The sequence below is a fragment of the Rhineura floridana genome, chromosome 3 (genome assembly GCF_030035675.1).
Source record: "Rhineura floridana isolate rRhiFlo1 chromosome 3, rRhiFlo1.hap2, whole genome shotgun sequence".
NCBI lineage: Eukaryota > Metazoa > Chordata > Lepidosauria > Squamata > Rhineuridae > Rhineura > Rhineura floridana.
The window spans coordinates 60492468-60517527 of NC_084482.1; the positions used below are offsets into that span (position 1 = coordinate 60492468).

General features: G+C 45.8%; 1 protein-coding gene across 6 annotated transcripts in view; it reads right to left on the bottom strand.

Annotated features, from left to right (window-relative positions):
- Positions 1 to 222: 222 nt before the first annotated feature.
- The window catches only part of CASKIN2 (CASK interacting protein 2), a 128536-nt gene continuing 103698 nt past the window's right edge, over positions 223 to 25060 (bottom strand). For 4 of the 6 annotated variants that reach the window (XM_061616157.1, XM_061616155.1, XM_061616158.1 and 1 more), the window contains 11 exons: positions 24542 to 24659; positions 22087 to 22290; positions 20825 to 20946; positions 19432 to 19495; positions 18677 to 18771; positions 16159 to 16269; positions 15840 to 15941; positions 14981 to 15119; positions 10229 to 12403; positions 7639 to 7969; positions 223 to 2943 (listed from right to left, as the gene is read on the bottom strand). In XM_061616157.1, coding sequence (XP_061472141.1) covers positions 2847 to 2943; positions 7639 to 7969; positions 10229 to 12403; positions 14981 to 15119; positions 15840 to 15941; positions 16159 to 16269; positions 18677 to 18771; positions 19432 to 19495; positions 20825 to 20946; positions 22087 to 22290; positions 24542 to 24659 — 3558 coding nt within the window. In that variant the 3' untranslated portion in view covers positions 223 to 2846. The remainder of the gene's footprint in view (positions 2944 to 7638; positions 7970 to 10228; positions 12404 to 14980; positions 15120 to 15839; positions 15942 to 16158; positions 16270 to 18676; positions 18772 to 19431; positions 19496 to 20824; positions 20947 to 22086; positions 22291 to 24541; positions 24660 to 25060) is intronic. The other 2 variants (XM_061616156.1, XM_061616159.1) reach the window with 2 other exon arrangements.

A 25060-nucleotide genomic window follows, 5' to 3' on the forward strand; every position in this document is an offset into this window, starting at 1 on the left:
AGACTTAAACATGTCACCCCTTGAGATGCTCATATTTTTGAACTTGTGTAGCCATACCCAGGGTACAAAATGTTGATTGAGCGTTGATATTTAGTGACCAAAATGACTTGTTACCTTTCCTTAGTTTGTAACAGCTCTAATTTTATATATATAGTGACACACACATAACACACACATATGGTGAACACAACTGATTGAAAAAAGGATACTCAGCAAGGCATGTACAGCCAGCAAAAGGGAAAACAATTCCCAATGTTTAATGCCATAAAGTTGCAGTTGATATTAGTGGAGAACAAGAATTCATGATTAACACAAACAGGCCAGATGATTTAAAAAATGCCTGGTGGTGTTTTGCCTGGACTAATTTCCCTAGGCCATTTCCTGCTACATGTAGTAGGTATAGCCAAGGTTGGTTAGACACAATCGCATCCATACATAATTTACACAGCATACAATATCTTTAAAATAAAGAACTAGTTCTTAAAAAATAAGCAATTCTCTGAAAGACAAAAAAAATGGAAAGACAAACATGCTGGATTCTCTCATTAGTGGTAAAAAAAACAGTATTTTACTGCCCCCTAGTGGCTCAGACAGTAATGTGGTTCCATTCCCCCAGACCTTAAAATACAACAGAAATCTGGTTAGTAAATATATAACAAATCCATATTTTCAAAATATATACACTTCTTTTTTTAAAAAAATTACAGTTTTATCAACAGTGGAAAAAATGGACTCATCCCAAGTCAGCTAGTGTGAAATCCAAAACCTCTTTTTAAAAAGATTTAAAGAACCTTTTTATAAAGTGCCACTGGTTGCAGCTATTTTTAAAAATACATATATATATATTAGTACTAGTCATCAAATAGAGGATGACTAACTCACTTGACACTATGGATAAAAAGAGAGTCAAAAAATAAAGAGAAACTATATAACCAAGACATTAATAAGCTCCATTGTAGAGCCAAAATATTGCCAGCCTGTTGCATTTTCTTGTCCCCATTTGGATTTCACCTCCTTGCAGTGACTCGATTCTTGCCACTTCATGCTTCGCTAAGAAATTAAAGCACAGTAGAACCTCCTGTAGAGACCTTCCCTGTGATGACTGGAGGATCTCTTGCCTTAATCTTGAAACATAGCTGAGTTGCCAAATCTGCCTCCAGTGCAGGTAAATCTGGCAGAAGTCTGGGCTATACACTGTCATCGTTTTAGACTTAACTTTAAAAAAATAAATAAAACCTCATAGGAAGCTGCCTTATCCAGAGTCAACCGCTGATCCATCTAGCTCAGTATTGTCTGTGCTGCCTGGCAGTGGCTCTCCAAGGTTTCAGGCAGGAGTATTTGCCATCCTTACCTGAAGATGCTGAGGAATGGATCTTGCTGCATGCAAAGCATGTGCTCTACTGCTTAGCTGTGCTCCTTAGCCATATAAGTCCTTGGTGTGCTATAATCTGTCGGCAGCCTGTAAGCATTAATTGTTACAATTTTATTTTCTCTTCTTTTCCTTGGTCACGTTTCTGTAGGCTGACAGGTTGGGACCATTGTGGGCAATATTCACATAGATGCTACAGCCACACAAGATCCTGCGCTTCAAAGCAGGACAGCTCCCAGGAAGGAAGTGGCATGTCACAGGGTTGCAGCTGGGCCTTTGTCTGCTGTGCTCAGTTTCAAGGAGATGGTGAGGTTATGGGCTCACTTTGGACAGGAAAAATTATCAGGAGTGGACTTGGAAGGCAGTTTTGTCTGTAGCCCAAATGCTGTTAGGTTCAATTTTTTATAAAACTGCACTGGGCCTATCTGCTGCTGAGTGTGTTTTATTCCTTGCTGGAAAATGGGCAGGAAAGAATATTTGCAGCTAGGAAAAGTCACTTTTCATATTGCTACTATGAAGAGCAAATTGGCATATTCATCACCCCTTTATAAAACTTGCCAGCAGAGGGTGATATACATTGTTATCTACCCATCAGCATTTTTCCTCCCAGATCCTATTGAAAGGAAAAAAATGGAAGACAACTTTCTCTCCTCTCCACCATCTCATTCATCACATGAGGTAATGTATTTGGGAAAGAAGGTCAAGTAGTTTTCAGTTCCCCTGAAAAACCTGTTGTTGTTGAGCTTATTTTGCTCATCTGGGAGCTATGGCCTGTGCCAACTGCTTTTGGAGGGAGAGGCGAAGAAGGGGCATTGTGAGGGATTTAAATCCACCCAGATTACACGGTGCTTCCTCTGCTGACATGTTAGGAAAAGCAGCAAGGCTTTCCCTTGCTCTGTTAGCTACCAGGCTACCAATCCTGTTTCCTTGGGGCAGCTGGCCCTCATTGAGCGCTTAGCCACTTTGCTGCTGTCACCGCCCTAGGGAAGCTGACACATAGTTGGCATCATTTGAAATGACAAGACTCGGGCTGCTCTTTAAGAGAAGCCTAGATGTGCGTGGGAGGGAGGCCAGGGCTCAGGGGAGGCTCTCAGTAGCCTCCAGCATTAAACTGCTGCCAAAGTGGTAGGTCTTCAATTAGAACTTCTTTAGCCTTAATGTTGTAGTGGGTGCTCAGTGTTAATAGAGGCCTGCCAAGCTTCTGTTGCCCTGATGGAAAAACCAAGTCAATGTGGGTTCATGCACTTGGTTCACATCTCTCAGAGGAATGGCCCCGGAGTGTGGCTGGAAATGAACACTCAGAGAAATCTGTCTCAAATTGGAGACAGACTGTGAGGTGGGCGAGATGGTAAAGGGCCTGGAAGGGGAGGCTGGTACATAAGTAGTTGTGGGACTTCTTCCTGAGCTATCTTCTCATAAATGGCATGGCAGAAAGATGAACCTGCAGCACCGTCTCATCACAGAAGGAAGCCCATCCTCAGTCCAACATGGCATCCAACTGTTCTGCAAGGTCATCAAACATGTTGCTGATGTCTTCAAGGATGTTCTTGGTGGAGTGTGCTCTCTCATAACTGCTGAGGAGGCAAAGGCAGGAGAAATGGTTCAGTTTGGATGCAGGGTTTCAGACTGCAACTGACACCTCCCTTACCATATCTGAAGGCCTTTCCCAAGCCCTCTCCTTTTGGGTGAGGGTGGGACATTTCACACACACACACACACACACTACATGCAGTCCCATATCCCTTCCTTTTCCTGCCACATGAATGGTTTGCCACTTTTGTGAGTCACAACAGATGATCTGTTTTAGAACTTCTTGGATCACGTCAGTTGCCGCAGCTGAATTTTTTTTAAGCTCCTAGCTTAACAATGGGACAGGACACTGTTCACATGAGGAGGAAGCATGTGTGAGAAGGACTCGTAGGAGGGGAATGCACAGCTAAACTGTAACGGGTGAATGACTTGAGGGTTTGCCTTAGGGTCATTTCTCACAATATTTTGCACTTGAGTATGGATATCGGAGCACAAAATGTACAAAGGATATACATTTATACACAAAAGGGGGTCTTATTTTATAACAGTAACAACCAGAGACAGAAGACTCCTAAGGGGTTTGGACTCGATGGCCTTATAGACCCCTTCCAACTCTACTATTCTATGTTCTATGACCCAGTCACGTAAGGCCCCAGGACTCTTTTGGGAGGAAAGGCGGGATAGAAATTTCATAAACAAAATATAAAAACAATCCTTATATTGTACTCTCAAATGTAATAAATTGACATACACAATAGCTGGTAACAAAACATACAGATAACATATGGCGTGGTAGAAATGTACTAAACAATGGAATACCAATATATATGCAGTACTGCATATGTTGATTAATTACATTTGAGAGTGTAATGGTATTCTTTTTATATGTGATTGGGACAAATGTGCATAGGAAGTCAGACAATTGGTCCATCTAGCTCAGTGTTGTCTACACTGACAGGCAGTGGCACTCCAGGCTTTCAGACAGGAATCTTTCCTAACCCGACCTGCGAGTGCCATGGGATCTTTGGCATACAAAGCAGTGCTCTATCAGTAAGCCATTGCCTCTGGGTGGCTGTGTTGGTAAACCATGCATTTTTTCCTTTTAAATGGAAAGTAGTATCAGTGGGCCTCCACAGGCAACTCAAACACCTAACTGTCACGCAGCTAAGGGTTGGGGGTTGCCAAAAGCACCTTATACTGGCTTCATCCCTTTCTGGAAACAAGATTTCTTGACAAGCTTATCTGTGTTTGTGTCATCTCTTGGACTGACTACTGTAACATGGGGCTGCCCTTGAAGATGACTTGGGAGTTTCAATTCATGTAGAATGCTGCTGCTGCCTCCTCTTTGGTAGAGGTTGGGAGATGGAAACATAATCCAACTCATTCTGAGGCAGCTGCTTCCTGGCCCAATACAAGGTACTAGTTATTATTTTCAATTGTTTTTTATAGCCTGGAACCTACATCCCTCTGACTGCCTAGCCCCATACAGGCCTGCTCTATAGGCCCATATCACCTGAGGTGAGGACAGCTGGGACAAGGAGAACTGCATTTGCTCCAAGGCTGCAGAATGACTGACTGCCTGCAGAAGCATTTCTTTGCTTATTTACTTATGTTTCATTACTATTTAGATTGGGAGGATTGATGGAAGCCCTCTTGAGCTTTGGAGCTGTGGGAGAATAAAGAAAGAACATGAGCAAGGCCTCTTTGTGTTGGGCTGGTGACCAGTAGGCATTACTGTCTCTAGTAGTTTTCCATGAAGCCTGCAAGTGTGAAGACGTAACTGTGGTTAAGGGGGAGTTATGGCTATGTCCTGTCTGGGAACGGACGGCCAGGGCCGTTGCTATGGTAGCCATCTGATAACAGCTGGGAAAGTTGTAACAGAGTCTATGTGTGTTGTTGTTCTTCTGAATTATGCCTCTGAGCTGAGAGGCTGTCTTTCGTGTTTATCTATGGAGAGAGATGGACCAGAAGGGGGGTGAGAAGAATCTCTACATGTATTTACTCTTAAGCCTCTGGCCTTAATGTCTTAATAAAGACTCTTAACATGCTCTGAAGACGTTTTCTTGCTCAACTTAACTCCAATGTAATGTATGCTGTTTCACACAACAACGCACACAGGCCAACAGTGGTAGCAGAGGATGGTTACGCTCCACAGCGCATTACACCGGAGTAAGTTGCTGGTCTGAAAGGCAGACGGAGTTCCAGAGAAGGCAGCTTGATTGATTGAACCAGACGGAGGTGAGCAACATGGCTGTAAACCTGTCTGGGGGAGGCTTGCCGATGGAACGACTTAATGAGAAGAATTTTGCCAGCTGGAAGCCAAGGATGAGGGCTTTGCTGATAACAGAGGATTTATGGGACGTGATTGAGGAAAAAACCCCAGCGGTACTGACCGCGGCCTGGAAGCGTCGAGACCAGAGGGCGCAGGCGTTTATAATCTTGGCTCTATCAGATTCTCAACTGATGTGTGTGTGAGATGAGCCGTCGGCTAAAAAGATGTGGGACGCGTTGCAGGATTTGTCCCAGGAATGGCAGCGGAGGCAGGAGGCGCAGAGAGCCCAGCCGGTGGAAGCTGTCAGGAAGCAGGAGGAGAAATGTGCCGAACCGGAGCAGGCTATCGAAAGCAGACAGGAAAACAAGCGGGAGCAACAGTGGCTGAAGTCTTGTTTTGCCTGTGGGGCCTGTGGGCATCTCCGTAAAGGTTGTACAATCAAGCGAAACTCCAGGGACGGAGGCTTGAAGCAAGGAAGTGTGAACTTTGTTTGTAAACAGAAGTCTAAAGACTTGGAACAAATTAACTTTATTGTCGACAGCGGAGCAAGCCATATACTAATTAAAGACAGGAGCCTGTTTTACACGTCTACAGATGAGCAGGATTTTGTTTTACTTGCTGATGGATCACGGAAATCTGTGCAAGCTAAAGGTCTGATTAAATTTGACAAGCTTGGAATTATGACAAACTGTTTGTTTGTTCCGGACTTGGCTCATAATATTTTATCAGTGGGCAAACTGGTGAGTTGTCAATTTTCAGTCTGGTTTGATAAAGGAAAATGTTGGGTGCAAAGAGGAGAAAATGTTGTCTGTCAGGGTTTCATGACACAAGGGCAGTTTAAAATGACCATGGGTGTGAAGTGTGCTAATGCCTTGAGTTTAATGGGGCAGAAAGAGAATGACTGTCAGAGCTGTAAAGAGACAGCTGTTAAAAGCACACAGCCACAGTATTCATGTAATGCAGTCAGGCTGATGCCTGAAAGAGTGCATCGCAGCCGAGTTTACAAGCCACAGGGTAAGAGACGTGGCAAACGTGCACCTAGAGCACAAGAGAATGCATATTTCAAAGTTTGGTGTCCAGAAACACAGCAGTTAATTCTGAGTAGAAGCATTAAAGTTGCAGAAAAACCTTGGGATCAAAGGGAGCAACTGAGCAGGCAGGTGGACACAAAGAATTTGGGGCCTGTCACACACTATTTAGGCACGGATATTGTGCGTGCAGAAGACGGAAGCATAACATTGAGTCAGGAAAGTAAAATAAATCAGATCATAGAAGAATGCAACATGACAGAATGCAATGTTGTGAAGACTCCAATGGTTGTGGCTTTCCAACAGAATGTGCAGGAGACGCCTTGTACAGATCCTGAGAAGTACAGGCGCATAATAGGGAAATTGCAATATTTGGTGAAGGTGTCTCGCCCAGACATATGTAATGCAGTCAGTATTTTAAGCTGGAAGGTAGAGCATCCTTCAGAGGCTGACTGGTAAGGGATTGTGTGCAGCAGGGGTTTGTTAACCTAAAGTTTTGTGACACTAACAACATGGTGGCTGACATAATGACCAAGCCTTTGTGTGAGGAGAAATTTGGCAAACTGGTGACAAGGCTTGGAATGAACCAAAGTTTGAGTGAATAGAGGTTCTGAAATGTACTGCTATGTACTGAGATATACTTTTGAACTGTACTGAACTGAAAATGCAATGTACTGAAATGTATTGCAAGAGGTATTGTAGAAATGTATGACTGTATGACTATGTATTATGGAGATGTATTTCATGTGTATTTTGCAGTCTTAATGGAAAAAAGGGAGGCTGTTGGGCTGGTGACCAGTAGGCATTACTGTCTCTAGTAGTTTTCCATGAAGCCTGCAAGTGTGAAGACGTAACTGTGGTTAAGGGGGAGTTATGGCTATGTCCTGTCTGGGAACGGACGGCCAGGGCCGTTGCTATGGTAGCCATCTGATAACAGCTGGGAAAGTTGTAACAGAGTCTATGTGAGTTGTTGTTCTTCTGAATTATGCCTCTGAGCTGAGAGGCTGTCTTTCGTGTTTATCTATGGAGAGAGATGGACCAGAAGGGGGGTGAGAAGAATCTCTACATATATTTACTCTTAAGCCTCTGGCCTTAATGTCTTAATAAAGACTCTTAACATGCTCTGAAGACGTTTTCTTGCTCAACTTAACTCCAACGTAATGTATGCTGTTTCACACAACAATGCACACAGGCCAACAGTTCTCCATCCAGCTAGAGCAATACCTGTGGAAATCCACTTGCACATATTTCTTAGCTGGTTCAAGGCAGTTGTGTCTGAAATATGTACATGCCCTTTCCATAATGAATATGGTACCTTGTGTTCTGCACTTGGGTATCTGGCCCCAAAATGCCTCATGAAAGGTAACCCTGCAGATGCCTTGCTCAGGGCAGAGACAGACTCCTGCCTGCCCTCTCGTCATGTCCAAGCTATACCTCACCTGTCAGTCTCCTCTGTGTTGATTTTCTTTTCTGCAGCTTGAAGTGTGGATACCAAAGATGAGTTGGTTTGTTCCAGTCTCTGCTGAGCCTGGGTCATGTCTGGAGACGCAGACAAAGGCCTCACTGATAGGGGCACCCCAATATTCAAGGCAGGTTTGCTGCCCAGCCCCAGTTTCACAGGGTAAGGACCTGTTACTTCCGAAACCGTCTCTGCGGTTGCCCAGGGAACGACTGTGCTACGTGAGTCCTGCTGGACTTGTTGGTAGATGGTTTTTGGCCCTGAAAATACCAGCTTCGTAGAGGCGATGGATGTGTGCTTGGCTGGGGCATCTGAAAGGAAAAAAACCCTGATGTTGGATAGTCTAACATTTGCCCCATATAGTTAAATATAAAACACAGTTTAAGTCTCCCCTACACACAGCCTGCCTGCTGGATCAGCAACGGCAGACATCCCTCGTGTTAACATTTCAGGGCTCTTCCACACTCTCATAGAAATAGTAAACAACTTCTTAGTATCTCACTGCTTACTGGGAATACATTGTCCCCTGCTAAACCAACCTGGAGCCTAGAATTGCAATCCCATCGCTTGGATTAGGTGAGGATCAAGATGATCAATTTTCTTCAGGCTGGAGTGCTTGGTGATTGTTGCTTAGCCCTCTCTTGTTTTTGCCTTTCCCTGCAGCATCTGTATCACTGGTGACTCTTGAGGACATCTTTGTCCAACTTTTTTCTAACCCTTATTGTCAATTGTGCACTTTGCCCTTTTCCTTCAAACAGAGATTGTGATTCTGTTGAGGGGCTAACTACGTAATGATAGCTGGGGCTGAATAAATCCTCCAGTACAGCACATTAGACCTTTTTTTAACCTTTTGTTTTGCTTTCACAATACTAACAACAATAACAAATAGAAGCATCTATGGTATGATGCCTTTTTAACCCTGCAAGTGTCATCATGGAGTGCTTCCACACCAGCCCTTATCTCTGGAATTGCCATTCTTTCTTCACTTGGGTTTTAAAGAGCATCCAGAGGACATCATTTCAAAATTATAGCCTTCCCATGTTTTCTGCACTCCCCATTCCTGGTTCCTCAGGCCTGATTTGTGGTAATATTTTGTAATATTGTAATATTGTGAAATGGAATTTCCATGTAGACTCCTGTGTCTTTAATTTAAACCCCATTTGCAGGTTCAGCCCTTTCATTAGTTCCTCTTGACCCAGCTGGGGGATCAGTAAGCAATTTCCTTTGAGTATCTGCTCTGAGAATTGTCCCAGGTCAGTTTCTATTATTATTGTTGTTGTTGTTGTTGTTATTTCCATTTGTAGACCGCTTACTATCTGAAAGATCTCAAAGCAGTTTACAATAGAATACACAAGGTACAATAAAAACATATCAAATTAATTTACAAAGCAAAATACATAAAACAATATCCATATACATAAACATATACATAAACATAGTATAAAAGTCAGAATTCACCAAGGGAGTACCAATTACTGATTTCCTTAGTAGTGAAATTGTTACAGATTTTATTTTTGAAAAAGAGAGGAAATCTGTAAAGACCTCCTGAGTACAAAAAGTGGCATAGAGCAGCAATTCATAGAGCGACTGTTCAAGGAGAAACGGCCATGCTGTCCCCCAGCCAAAATGGCAACAAAATGGACTGTACCTGCAACTTACAAAATTTTTACTTGAAATTGCCAGGGACCTTTTGCTGAACAGAACTTACCTGAGAGTAGAGATTATAGGAGGATCTTGGCCACAGGGAAGAACATTGCTAATTAATATTGTCTATATTAACTTCTATGTGGATTTCCATTTTAATTCCACAACAAATTAACTTCAAAAACAATAACCAACCAACACTGCTTAAGCAGCACTAAAGGGCTCTAGTGTGGAAGTACCTAGGGTGCCAGCTACCCTTAGACAACCTTCCCATGCCTTATTTCTATGGGGGGAAACTAGTCCTAAAATAGGGCTGGTTCTTCCTACCTGAGGCTGTGAAATGGATGGAGTTGACTGCTTGAAACACACATGCTACAGGGAAGCACCTTCCTCCAGCTGTCACCATTGCCATCTGTTCTCTGCACGCTGTCTTGCCCTCTGGGGCTATAGAAGCAGGTCTATCTCTCTCCCCCCCCCACCTCTCCTCCTCCCCGAGTAAGACTAGAGCAGCCTTGAAAATGGTGGATGAAAAGCCCCTCTGCTTCTCCAGCCCTGGCCACCATTGCCCATCAGCCCAGAGCCCTTCTCCTCAGCTTACAGTGCCCTCTCCCCAACCACAAGGAGCAATGTGGTGCCATCCTACTTCTCTCCCAGCTTTCACGGCCCTGAAGAGCAGCTGGAATAACACCACATTACTTCTCAGCCTTGCCCCCTGGAAAGGATGACACATTGTTGATGTGCCTGCATCTCCTGCCTTTAAAGGGGGAGATGTAGCCCTACTGAAAATCTTTCTGATTCCAGGAAAGGCACGTCAGTAGTACGCCATGGAGGGCAGATCCTGCCACTGGTCTGCTTGCCCAGACTGTTAGTAACGGCTAACAGTCTCCCAGTCCAGCAGCCAAACTGCAACTTTGAACATTACCTACCAATCACCGTGGCTGGTGTCCTCAGCTGGACCGATCCTCCATGCCTCTCCATCTGCATCGGCATTGGGCTGGTGGGTTTCAGAGACACGGGGGGCTTCTTGATCCCCCTTTCAAGAGACAGGATGCTTTTCTCTATCTCTGCCATCTGGAATTCCATGCTGTCGTCCTCAAAAGTGTCTCCGGCAGGCTGTGGCTCTGTGGGGTGCAGTGACGGTCCACTGATGCTGACTGTCTGAGCCTGGGCGTACTGCAGAGCCAGGGCTGTGGTGGCTGGGGCTGCAGCAGCCACTCCAAATGCTTTCAACACATTCTGTAGGGGCTCCCTCTCCTTGCACCGGGGCCGCCTCTTGACTGTGTCGGACTCCGTGAGATTGAATTCCAACACTGGGGTCTCTTTGGCTGGGACCCCATGTTGCTCTTCTCCATCAGACTGAGCTTGGACAGGATCGGAGACTGGTGTGGGGACATCAGCTTTGAGTTGCCCGACGGGCTTTGGCCGCTGTTTGATGGTCAGGTTGCCTTCTTCTGCAAAGGGAATGCACTCACTGGAGCTGTTTTGGGAAGAAGAGGGGGACTTGGCACAGTCATCTCTCCCTGTCTGGGCCTCTTCCTCCGTGTCTGATCGGATGTCCTCATGGCTGCTCCGCAAAGCCTCTGTCATGGTGACTGTGGGTTCACTAAATGTTCTTCTCCTGGGTGCGTTGCTTTCAAAGGCCTGGCTTCTGCCACTTATGGCTTCAGTGCTGCTGGGGTCTCCTTGAGCTGAAGTGAGTAGACCTGTCTTGCTGGTCACCTCCTGACCAGGACCTGTGGGCTTTGCGGACATTAGAGGCTTGGCTGGGCTCCCATCAGCAACAGGCCCCTCAAGCGTGGCTGCTACATTTTTCAAAGGACAACCCCTGCCACGAGGGCTATCTCCTCTGTCCTGGGACGGCAAGGACCCTTTCTGTGGTTCTGGGCCCTGGTCATACTCTGCGTGAACAGCCTGTGTGTTGGAGACAGAGCTGAGGCGTTTGGGAGGAGGGGGTGGAGGGCCTTTCTTCCTGGCACGGATAGCAAAGGATTGACTGCGCAAGACTTTTGCATCTGATGGTGGCTGTGTCCGTGGCACCTGGCTCCGCCCAGGCCGTCTGGTCAGGGTAGCGTAAGAGCCCACCGAGCTGGTGGGTGGCTCCTCCTCCTCGGTCTCTCCATCAGACAATGCGTAGCGGTTCAAGCTGTGTGAGCGCTTCTTGTGCTTAAGGCCCTCAGCACTTTGCTGCTCGGCTCCAGGCTTTGGGGGTGCATGAGATGGCTCCACAGGGCCACAGTGTGAGTGGAGATAGGAGAAAGCTTTCTGGGCTGTCGACTGCAGGAGGGTCCTCTGGGCAGAGAAGTGAGCAGGGCCCTTGTCCTGCTCAGGCACAGAAGATGAAGGCAGTGGCTGGGACTTCAATGACACATGGGGGTACATGAAGACATACGGGGCTGTCCCCTTGCTGGCGATGTGGGGCGATGTGCAAGGTGATGTGGCTGGTAGTGGGTTTGATGGCTCGGATGCAGCCGTGTGGGGGAGGAAATCCCCTTTCAGAGCACTTGGTCTCTGGTACTGATCCATCCCCTCGGGCAAATTTCTCTCCCTCAAAGGGCTTACTGTGCAACCATTGGAATAGCCATTGATTCCATCTGGGCTGCTGATCTGCGGAATAAATTTCCCATAGCTCTCTGGGTTGGGCCGAAGCTGGGGGTTGGCGGGGTTTTCCACAAGGCAAGGCTGGGTAGAAGAGTGTCCACCGCTGCTGCTGCTGCTGCTTTCACCACTTCCTAAGCTCTCCTGAGAACGGCTTGAGGTGGTGCTTTGGGACAGCATATTCTCCTGGGAGTGCCCTGACCCCCTGGATCGCACACCAATGCTCTCTTGGCTTCGTGACATGCCCTGAGTGCTCTTGATGGTCAGAGTCTCCTGGCAGCTATTGGACATGGCTGTCTGGAGCTCATAGCTCAGCTCGCTGTCCTGGAAAGTGGTCATCTTGGGGGTGTGGGGAGAGTGGCACTCCCCATTCTCAACAGACTCAATGGTGACAATGTCCAAGGCGCCAGGGATCTTGCGCCTGAGAGTGCTGGTGTCAGCTTGGCTCAGGCTCTTGCGAAGGTCAGTCAGCTTCTTGACAGCCAGCATGATCTTCTTTTGGTGGCCTGCAGGTGGCACAAGAAAAGCAAAAACTAAGCTCGGGGATTGCGGTAGGCAAACATTTCTCTCTCAGCCTCCAAGCGCTAAGGGAGAGCTCAAAGTCTTGTCTCACCTTCTTAGGCCACAGTACTTTGGAGGCAGAGCATATATTAGTCCAGGCAATTGTGTATACCCTAGACTAAAGGGAGCAGACCCCATTTCTAATATATAGGCATTACTCTACCAGGACTTAAAACAGGAGAAGGCACAGTCCAGAGTAGTGAAAAGGGTGAGTGTGTCAGACTAGGAGACCCAGGTTCAAAGCCCCACTTGCCCATGAAACTCTTTGGGTGACCTTAGCCTAGGTTTTTTGTCTCAGCTTAACCTATCTCACAGGGATGTTGGGAGAACAAAATGGGAAGAGTATAGGGAACCATATATTTTTATTTATTTATTGCATTTGTATACCGCCCCATAGCTGAAGCTCTCTGGGCAGTTTACAACAATTAAAAACATTACAAACAAATTTAAAATACACATTTAAAAACACATTTTTTAAAAAGCAATTTAAAAACACAAGCTAAAATGCCTGGGAGAAGAGTAAACACGACCTTGAGCTCCTTGAAGATTAGGTTATAAATGTAATTTTTTAAATTCAAAACAAGTGCTAATGATCAGGAAGCCTAAAATTCTCCAATCACAACCAATGGTACAAACTGCAGATATGCAAACTCAGCTTGCTTAGGTTTTTCAAACTGGCTTCAGTCTTGCTAAGTTTTTGGTCTGAGTTCAAGAAATAGACTTCACCATGCAGTGCACTATGTCCCACTGTGTTTCGAGTGCTAAGATGCTCTCTTGGTCACAGATCCCAGTCCCTTGCTTCAAGGGTCTTCCATGTTCAAAAGGAACTGTGAGACACATGACTGGCAAGGAGCCATCTCTGCACCTTCATAGTAAGATCTCTTTCCTGCCCTGTTTAACTACTTTTTCTCCCATCCTTTGTTTTGGTACCTTTAAGGATTTACAGTACTCCTTTTATTTTATATATTGGTGACCACAGAACTGGAGTGGCATTTTCTGAAATTCTGGACACGGCAATGGGACAAGCTGAGTGAAAAAGAAGAAAGGGTGAAGGCAGAGAAGTGGATGGGGAGGGCACGAAGGAGGGAGCGGACCACAGGAGGAAGGTACCAGGCCATTTGGCTGAAGCAGGTCTTGAGAGCAGCCCACTTGATAACTTCTAACTTGAACCTACCTGATAACGTCTAAGTGTGGCTGGCCAGGGAGCCAGCAGGCATATTTTGGCAATACTTATGGAGGGGCTTGTCTTCCCCTTGGCCCAAACAGGCAGCCAATGATCCTGGGAATTTGATTCACAGCCAAATACCACCCTGAGGATTGCCTCCAAAGAAGGGGGCAAGCTTCCCCTCCCCTTTCTCCCCCTCTTTGTAAGGGCTGCATTTTGGCAGTGAGCCAGTCTAATCTTCTCACATGAGAACAGGTCCTTCTTCATCAGATCAGGCCATGAAAGAGGCTGGGAAGGAAAGTCCTAGAAAGGGGAGGGAAATGCCCTCTGGTTTTACTGTGGATCCTGCCCTCTGGTTTTTAGGGGAAAGGTGGGGAGGATGAGGCTAAATGCAACATCGCTGAGATTGCTTCTTTTCCCATGAAATAGAGGAAGATGAGCAGGGTCCTTACCCCAAGTCCAAAATCAAGTGTGCCTTCCTAGCAAGGGGAAGGGAACATTGCTGTCTTTGTGGGAGGAAACATAATGGATGGGCAGCCTATTTTAAAAATAAACACATCACTGTTTCCAAGGGTGAGTAATCACCTAAAAATGCTAGTCAACATAAATGACCTTGGGAAACAAACCAACAGTGAGCACACTTTGAGTTAATTACCTTCTCATGTGCAGGTCCAAATAGCTCTCGTTTGTGTGGGGTGGGATGGGATGGGGGGGCTATATCAGTATTTTCAGTCATTGAAATTAGGCAGTGAGACTTCACTCTCCCACTTGGCTGGGACAGGCTGGTGAAGCTTGTGCAGTCTTCACAGCTGCTCTATTAAGAGCAGCGGGCAGGAGTCCCCTTAGAGTAGAAAATGTTCAACAGCACCAACAGAGCGCATGGCCAGACCACACTTTTCCCATGCTCCAGGAACAGAAGCAGGAGCTTAGAGAAAGGGCAAGTACCTTTTCACTCCACATTTCACTACGGTAAATTTGGTCTACAGCTCCCATCAGCCCCAGCCAGTTCAACGGTGCTGACTGGAGCTGAAGGGCACTGATGTCCAAGGCAGAGGGTGCCAGGTTGGCACTGGCTGCCTCAAGCATTTCAAAGGTCACCTGTTGGATGTCCAAGCACTACAAGCTGGATAGTCTATGGATGGCCTCAGTGCAATTTAAAGAGGCACCCTAAATGCAACAACATTAGGTAAATGAACCTTGTCTGCAGAGTTGAGATGCAAGGGAGACTATAGTATGGATTCCCTTTCAGGTGCAGTTTGCCATCAATGCAGGCCCAGCCATGGCTGTGTGGGGCAGGCTTGAAACAAGCAGCCAGGAGTCCCCACTTCCCTGCTGGTATCCCCTCCTTGCTCCTCACCAAGTTTGTTGATGCCAATCTCCTGCAAGTCCTCCCAAGTCAGATCTGTCACAATGCCAATGGAGTCGTAGCCGTTGTTCACCAGCTTCTTGTGGTACTGGGGCAGTCCAAGGGCACTGAGCCACTCCATTAAGTCATCCTAGAAAACAGCACAATCATGATGAGCTCCTAATTATGGCTTCTCCGCCATTGCTTTCCCAGTCACTACAGCCTGGGCTAGATAGTTGTCTGAGTGAGTCTTTGGAAGATCGATGGATCCATAAGAGTATCCTACAAGCGGAAAGAAGCAGTTTCTACATGCCATCAACTCCATACATTGACTTACAACAGCCACCTGAAATAGCTGGTGCTCATTAATGAATGATTTGTGGGCAATCTTTGGCTCGTCACTACATCTCAGTGCAACCTACCTCGCAAGGTTGTTGTGAGGATAAAATTTGGTAGTGGGTGAACACTACATATGGCATCCTGTGCTCCTTGGAGAGTGGATGGAATACAATTATTTAGTTAACAACGTGTCCCTCTGACAGAAAAGACTGAGAGCAGCCATTGTGACAGGTGAAAGTTGCTCCTTGTGAAATTTAGAATGGGTGAGGGAAGCCTGAGTAGTGCTGATGGCTTTGATCCTAGCTAAGGGTTGTATTCAATGGGATGCTAAGGAGATTTTACAGGTAGGCATCTGAAGCAGGGAAACAAAGACTTGACCAAGACAACATAAAAACGTCATGGCAGAAACGGAGCTTGAATTCAAGGGCCAAGTCAAGGTAGTGCTGGTTGCATCCTGCTTCTGATTGGCTGGCAGGGATGTAGCTGACCAGTAGGTTCCCTTAGGCTCTCGCCATACAGGCTCCATACTCACAGGGATGTAATTTGGGAGCCATTCGGCAATGCTGAGCTGCCCAATCTCAGTGGAAATTTTCTTCCTGTAGCCTGGCTTGGTCACCCCAATGGCTGTAAGATCCTAAAACAAACAGTGGCACAAGTGCCTTCATTAATCTACTACTAGGCATATATACTATGTAGTCTTGCATAGGATGCCTGATAAATCATGTGAAGCACATGTTCTGCAATGGCACTCCTAAGAAGAGAGGGCAAGGCCTCACAAAACACCAAGTAATAATGGTGTGGATGGCTGATGGCCAAAAAAAAGTTCCTCCCCTCTGCTTTCTCTGCCTTACCTCCGGAGTCATGCGACTGATTGTTGGCACATCATAGCCTGCATTCAGGAAGTTGGCCGTGTAGCACTCCAACTGGAATTCACTCAGCCAGTTGTAAATGGCTTCAGCATCCTAAGAAGGGGAAACAGAGAAGTCCTTCATGGAGCAGAGGTGTGGGCTGGGAGGGGCCAATACGTTCCTGCAATCACTTTGCAGAGATAGTGATAGAGCACTTGAGCTCATGTATCCTGAATGTATCGCACAAGCCCATCTCATCATAGCATTTTCTAAAATACATGCAAATGAAGCTCCTTGGAAGAGCTCCCCCCCCCCCAAGATTGGTATGTTTTCTGAATCTCGGGCTCAGTGAAAAGGCACCCTAGGCCTTATAGAGTGGTCTCAATAAGGCAGCTATCAACTGGCTTATGCTCTTTATTGGGGGCTTATTCATCAGCCCTGAACTTGGCACCACAGCAACCCCCTCTTTAACTCACTGTGCTTTTCATCTTCCCCCTAGCCCATTATGTACTTGTGGCAACTCTCTCACCGGGATTGCATTCTACTGATTCTATGTGAGCACCAAAACATAATGGAAAAAACAATACTACTTAATATTTAGATCAGAGCTTGGAAAAGTTACTTTTTTGAACTACAACTCCCATCAGCCCCAGCCAGCACTGCCACTGGATTGGGCTGATGGGAGTTGTAGTTCAAAAAAGTAACTTTTCCAAGCTCTGATTTAGATGCTACAGTTCTATAGTGTCAAGGTGTTTCATCTGTTTAATTTAGCTAGCCACATAATAAAGATCTCATTGAGTGTTCCATTTGAAGCAGAAAGGTAGGATAACACCCTCTCCCCCAAAAAGCAAGCAAATCAATCAATAACTCATCCTTACAACAGTAAGGCAGGCTAGTATTACAGCTTAAGTTTACAGCTCATGTCTGACCCTCTGCCTGCTGGATCTGCCCTGCTTATCCAGACCTTTCTATTATTTCCCTAATGCCCAAAAGCCCACATTTGTACATAGCCATCTTCTTCCCCAGAGCCCTTTAGCTGGATCTTGTGTTTTCCAGGGACAGAAGCACAGAAGTAAACATGGATGAAATGTACCATTTTGCTGTTAACTTATTCAAGCAGGACCACTTGGCCCACCAAGCTGAACTCAGTCCATGAGCCACATGCTGTAACCTGGAAAGTACTTGACAACTCCCTGTTTCTAACTGGAATCTCTTTGCTCCTTATGAGAATAACACTTTTAAAAACCAAAAAACAAACTTATTGTAGAGTCTGGGTCATAGTCACCTAACTCGTTGTGCTAGCAGAAGTCAGTGCAAGGATTCCCCCTCCCCCTGTGCCCTCCCCAAATCTGCTCCAGAAGGTCAGGAGAACCCAAAAACAGCACTCGGGGAGGAGAGTGGAGATTGTTCGGTTAGAAATAGCATTTCTGCTTGCCTGATGGAACAATCTCTTTAATGCTACGCTGCATACAACCCTTATTGTGCAATCCTATACATGCCTACTTATAAGTAAACCTTAACATTCCTTTGTCAGCATATAAATGGATATGGTTTCTTTAAGTGGGTGTTTTCCCCTCTCTTTTCTGGCTTATCCCATACCCAAAAAGAAAGTACACTGTGCAAGCACAAGTAAGATAAGCAGCATATTGAAAATTATAAATAAAAACACTGTATCCTTGCTTTAAAAGTTGAATTCCATAAATGTACTGTAACACCAACCAATATGAGTTTATTCTGAATTATTTTTGAGTATTTAACTTTGTTAATGTTCTATGATGTATATGTGATATTTTGGTTATGTTTGATTATGTTAAATAATGATGTAAAATTATAAACAATGCTTAAAGAATAAACAAACTTCAAACTGGGTTCAATGGGGTTTACTTCCATGTTAAGTGTGTATAGGATTTCAGCCTTAATTACTATAAAACTGCCTATGATTTTGAATTACTATATGTGGATAACATTTTTATTATTATAAAAGTGGTTACTAACATTCTCAGGTCTATTTCGACTCTTTCACTCTTCAGTGATAAATATTTTAATTGAACATTAGTTCTTCTATGTATTATTGTATTTGTTCTTCTTTTTCTCATACCAAAATGCATTACAAAACTTCCTGTTTCTGCAGTCCCAAAAAGGCAGCAAAGAAGGGAAATTTCCTGAGCCCTTGGTTGTTTGGCTCGGTATGGATTAACTTGTGCAGACCTGGATTAAAGAATAAACCTTACACTACATCAGTACAGTTGTCATCATGGTTCTCTAATAAAAGTTCTCTTGAATCAGTGAACAGATATGGACAAACTGCTGCCCCCAAAGTCATCCTAAATGCATTGTCCAAATCAAGATGGACATATAGAGGGGCCACAATCAGTGAGGCATGCTTAAATCCAGTGACTTATTTCAATAGAAAGTGTGTCTAACTCTGGGCTGGACAGGGCCTGGATCATTTTAAACATTTGCCATCTGAACTGAATTCCCTTTCATAGGGAGCAGCCTGATGCCTGATTGATTCCAATACCTTCCCTTCCAGAAGCTGCTCTGGTCGTAGATATTGGTGGGAGAAGATCCTGTCACTGGTGTTACAGTTGGAGAGGTTCTGGTGTGCCAGTGTCCCTGCAAGGAGCCAGAGCAGAGTCAGAGCCTTAGATGGAATCAAAGCAGCACACAATTGTCCATGGAGCCCTGTTGCCAGCTGCACAACATTTGCTTGTTTCAATGGGAGTTGCAAAGCAGCCTTATCAAATGAATGAATGAAGACTGTGCAGTGGTGCATTTGTGGCCAGAGCGGAGAGGGCCACAGCTAAGCCAAAGATGAACGCAAGACTCCTTTTGGGAGGAAGGGTGGGATACAAATTAAATAAATAAATAAAATTTAATGTTAGTGTAATTCCTATCCTGCGCCTTCTCAAGGGTGCAGGGCTGGTAACCACAGCCTGTGAAAAATGTTACAGTAAAACTGAACGCCCAGTTTCATATATAAATTATACAGATATTAAAGATCAATCCCTGCCCCCCCCCGCCTGCTTAACCCTGCTGTTGAGGAACATTGTGCATCTTTTCATACAGGTATTTGGGAAGGGCATTCCATAATTGAAGGGCAGACACCAGGAACACACCTCTCAGCATACCCTTGCTGTTTTGGAATGAATTGTTTGCTGTCCCTGCTGTGCAAACCTCAGCCCCCTCCAGACATTCGCCATTTTAAAAGTTGCTCCGTTTTCTCTTTAACACCCATTTTTATCCCCCAACCAGCCCTTTTGTCTCTCCTCTTACCTATCATGGAATTTGTCTGGCCATTGTGAGAATGCTGCAGATCCTCACCACTCAGCAAAAGCGGCTGCAATTAAAAAAATAAGACTGAAGATTGAGGTCGGAAATAAAATTGTACCAGAGAGGTATGAATTTGATGCACAATGTGACACACACACCCCGGCTCAACTTTTTGGATGCAGGGATTATATGCAGTTGTGGCTTAATCCTGACCAACTGAATGTACCACACAGCTGCTCAAGGTAGCAATGATGCTTATATACCTGGGGTTTGGGCACAGGAACTCCTGCTACCCATATAAGAGAGTTCTAGACATGTGTGTCCCCCACAGGCTATTTCCAGCCTTCCGAGAGGTAAACACAGAAGAGCTGTTGTTTTCGTCTCTTCCCTGTGAAGAAGTGAAATTCATCTTGGGCTGCCAGGTCATGTGCAGATATGTACATCATGTTCAAGATCTGGGAGAGAAGGGGGGGAGGGAGAATGGCCCTTTGGGAAAGGGCTGCAATTCCATGGATGAGCACCTGCTCTGCATACAGGAGGGTCAAGGTCCAATCCCTGGGATCTTCAAGTGCAGCTGGGAATGTCCCCTGCCTGAAGCCCTGGAGAGTTGCTGCCAGTCAGCATCAGCAATACTGCTTGTCAGGAGCTAGAAGGACCCAATGAGTGGACTCACTAGAAGGCAGCTTCTGATGTACAGTAACAGTTATCTGCACCACACCTCCCCAAAGACTGCAAGATTACTCACCCTCCTCTCAGTTACATGTGGACTAAAGACAGTGCTTTGCCTTTGAACACACCCAGATAAACCCCTGAGATCTACAGTCTCTAGGGGAACAGTCGTTCCACCAGCAGAGAACCTGCAGAGATGTAGAACTAATCTCCTTTCAAGCTGCTGCAATAAAGAACATGCACTTGTGGCCCCAAGCTGTAAAAAAGTAAGAGAGTAAAAGCAGGTTGTTGTTGTTGTTGTTTTGGGGGGGGTTGATTTGAGAAACAGCCTCCTGATAAAGGGTTAAGTCTGACCCTTGCACCCAGTGCAGCTCAGATCAAACTCACAGCCCCCTGTGGCTCCGAGAAATCTGAAACAGGACTGTGTTCCTTTTTTTTTTTAAAGGGGGATACTACTCCCTCTTCTCATCTTTTTGGCCCGAAAAGGTGTGTTACCTCTAATAATGTGCTTCATTTCATATTTGTTGTTGAATGTATGTTCACCATCTATCTATAGGAAAATAATCCACGTTAAGTGAGCCTGAACATGTGTCCCAGGGATGGGAGTTAACAAGGATCAGGGAGGGCAGCCTGAGTGGGAGGAGATCATGACAGGCTGCGAAAGGAGGGGGTGGAATGAGCAGCAGGCTTCATGTTTGTGTGCAAGGAAATTAGTGTCCCTTTTTACCTTCGCATTCTCAATGACGATTCCAGTGGTTTGCCCGTTGGTGCCCTCAGCACTCTGACCGCTGCCAGCGCTCCGGATGCTGCCAATACTGCTCTCGCTGCCTATGCTGTTTCTATCGCCTGCTGTTTAGGAAAAGAGGAGATTTCAGCGTGGGGTGATCAGGAGGGAGAAGAGTCTCCAACAGCCCACCAAGCAGTAAGCAAGCAGGCAAAGCTAAGGGGCATCTGCTGGCAGCACTAGCAGACCATCGTGGCCTCTGGCTCAGACGCCTGGGATTTCTCTGCAGGGTTTGCCACAGAGCATCCAAGCAGGCTTCCCTTTCTGCCAAGAGAGGTCAACCACCGGTCTGGTGAAGTAATTCAGTCATGGAATGGCTTCTTTCCTCCAGCAACGTCCAGTTATTGTGATCCTGCCCCTCCTCTACCCACCCCCACCCCAAATTCAAATGGATGTTTGAGAAATCATTCGGCTTTTTATAAAGAAGTGTCCAACAGCAGTCCCTCTCACACAAGACTGACCGAGGGGAAGGGAAAGGTATCATGGGAAGACACAATAACTGCTCGCAGGCAGGCACATGGGTACACAGTGGTGAGGCGTACTGCTTGAGTAGCAAAGAGCATACCCCGATGGCAGAGGTGTGCACATGTGCATGGAAGAAGATCCACGGCAGAGATGTACTTTAGTATGTATATATTTTGGCCAGGTTTGGACACCTGCGACAGATATGCCCTGGATGTGCTAAAACGCACACAAGGTATGTGCAAAAGGAAGGGATTACCTGGATGAACACATGCCCTTTAGATAGGGTTTATCAGCGGCAGGTGAGTACGGGCAGGGCTGGAAGCGTAAGTGTCTGCTCCCCAGTATAAATGGTGGATAGATATGGGGAGGAGAGGTGGGAAGGGGCAGGAGCTGAGCATATGTTATGCACCCTCTCTTGTGACAGGTGTATGTGATATTAGTGCTAATCCTATATATATATATATATATATATATATATATATCGCAGGTGTACATGTGTGTGTAAGACAGAGATACAGCGTGAGAGAGCAAACATGACTTTGAAAGGTGTTTAATTGAGGTACAAATGTGTGAGACATCTGATACACCTCCACCCCCCACCTTCCCCCCAGCTGAAAGCATATCCCTTTCCCCTCTGCTGCTTCTTTCCTCTTCCTCTCCCAGCCCCAGAGTTCACTCTCACTCGTTCCCAGGCAGAGTGAATGGAGGGCATGCTTGCCCAACCCAGCGGTGCCCCTGACCTGGGCTTTCAGGAGCTGGGGCTGTCCTGGTCAGGGTGAGGTGGGCACAGGCTGTAGGTAGGCTGAGGGGTGCCTGCGGCGAAACGGGTGGAGAGGCGTCTGTATTTGGCTGCAGCCCACTGTGAAGGGTAGCAGTGGCAACCTGCTGGCCCTTGGCAAGGCTCTGGCACTGGTGTAAGGGCACCATGCGGGGAAGAGTCAGGCCTGCATGTAGAGACAAAACACCCGGGTCAGGATGGAGCGTGTGTGATGGCAAGGGGATGGGGTGGGCACCTCCTGACATTGTAAAGGACTGGGAGCTATATAGAGATGGCTGCTGTGACTGGGGGCAACATAGCTGCTGAAGAAGCATGTGTAATCATGTTGGGGTAATGATGCTGGTGAGCTTAAAACATGCAGAGGGACAGAATGTGGGATGCTCATCCATTGGCTAGACTTTCCCCCAGAGTTATTCAGCAGACTAGAATGAACATTAGCAACAGGGCCAGAGAGGTAAATGCAGAACTCCAGTGCGTTTAAATTTTTTGTTCTTTCCCTGGACCTCTTCTCTAGCCTACATAACAGGACTCTTCCTTATGAAATGGCCTTTCTTACTAGGTTCCTGCAATGCTCTGCTCGATTCTTTAGTTTCACCATTCCCAAATGCCTACAGCTGGAGAACGTTCGGAGAGCTGAAGGCAGCTTGAAAGAGTAACCACAGCTTATGATGTGTATATTCATCTCACGTCCATCTCTTGTAAACATACTTTGCAGGGTTTTTTATTGTTTCCAAAAACTGCAGAACCTGTCTGACCAGATAACATAAGAAAACAAGAACATAAGAAAAGCTGCTGGATCAGACCAGTGGCCCATCGAGTCCAGTATCCTGTTCTCACATCCTGTTCTTCCAAGGTGCCCATGGGAAGCCTGCAAGCAGGGCCTGAGCGCAACAGCACTCTCCCCTCCTGCGGTTTCCAGCCACTGGCATTCAGAAGCATCCTGCCTCTGACAGGGGAGGTAGAGAATAGCCATCAGGGTTAGTAGCCACTGATAGCCTTCTCCTGCATGAATTTGTCTAGTCCTCTTTGAAAGCCATCCACATTGGTGGCCATCATTGCAAATTCCATAGTTTAACTATATGATGTGTGAAGAAGTACTTTGGTCTGTCCTGAATCTTCCAACATTCGGCCAAGTTCTAGTGTTATGAGAGATGGAGAAAATCTTTTCTCTGTCCACTTTCTCTACACCATGCCTAATTTTGTACACTTCTATCATGCCCACTCTTACTTATCTTTTCTCTAAACTAAAATGTCCCAAATGCCATAACTTTTCCTCATAGGGGAGTTGCTCCATCCGCTTGAGGCAACAATGGGACAACAGAAATGTGTGTGTGCATGTGCCTCTGTATGCATGCCATGGAAAAAATAAATGTGCTGTCTGAATCAAGCATATCTTAAAACAACTTTCAAGTCTCTTAAAAACCACCTCCAACCTCAGGTGCCTTAGGAACATGGAACATTTTATCAAGGAGTGACTCTGCAGTGGATGTACATCTACAAGGAGAACTGGACATCGCTAGCATCCATCTGCAGGCTGTTGAGAATTATATATTTGCATCCAATCAGAAATTACATGGGTGGACCATATGGCTGGCTCTCAATATAGCTGTATCCACAGCTCAATACGTTTTGATGAATGGTGCTCTATATTTGTCCCTGGTTAAAGTGGAATGTGAACACATACTTGCTCCCTTCTTGGAAGAAAGGCGTGAAAGTACACCAGGATTACAACTTCCTATAACTATACAGACTCCCCTCTTCTAGGCTGCCACAGGCCATCTTCACATTAATAGTTACTAGCATCACTGTTGTTCATAATATTAACAGTTGATTTAGTTTTAATGCATTCTGATTAAAGTATATCAACTCCTCTTCTTCCCTTGCTGAGAAGGCAGCAGGAGTAATGGACTCCCTATATTTTTTAAAAAAAGGTTTCCATCCCCTTTGTTCCTGAATTCTTTTTGTACATGTGAAAGTTGTCAAATCCTCCATATCCTCCTCTTCAGAAAGCACAGCAGAAGGGAACTCTTTTGGGTATTTTCATTCTTGCGATCCTTCTTCTGCTGAAAAAAGTGGGGGGTCCTCCCCTTGTGCCAGGAGTGTGCTTGTACAATACTGGAGTGGAAGGGAGTTCTTGCCTTGAATAATCATGTTCCTGAAGAACCTCATGCTATTTTGCCTTTGCTCTTGTGAAGGCAACGAAAGGCAAGGAGGTCATAGTCCTGAGCTGCTAAGTTAGGAAGAGGAGGAGCTCATGGGAGCAGGAATTGTTTTTGAAGGGAGAGAAGACACTGAGCAAATGGGATTTACTGGGAAATGGAATCACAGGTGTGCCTACTCCCTTTGCCTGACCCCCCCTCCTTCTGATCAAATCTCTGGTCTCCCACAAAGCTCCCTAGCTGTGTCCCTGGGCCAACCTGTCCGCTTGCTGATGACTTCTACAATGGATGGAGGGAAGTAACCAACTCGGTCAGTGCCCTTCTGAGCGTCATGGATATGGCCCTTCCAGCGTCCATCTGCATGCTGCTCCAGGACCTGACAGGAAAAGAGTTCTCATGATCAGTGGGACAAGACTGCAGAATCAGGAGGTGCAAAAAGACCATGGGGGGGTCATTAAATGGAATCACATGACAAAAGCAGTATTTTCCAGAGCTAGTGTGTAGCATAGTGATTAAGTGACTGAGATACAAAGAAAGAAGCCCCCTGTTCATATCTCACCTAGGTGGCGTTAGGTAACTCCTTCTGTTCCTCCCTAAGTCCCCCATCTGCAACATGACAATATAAATGCAAGGCCTACAACTTACAGGATTGTTGTAAGGATTATTGCAAACTAATGTAAGTGAAGTGCTTTGAACACTCAATGCAAAGCATTATGATGATTGGACCAAACTTTTCAGCATAAGGACTAGAGACTTGCTTTTTTATTTTTTCTGTGC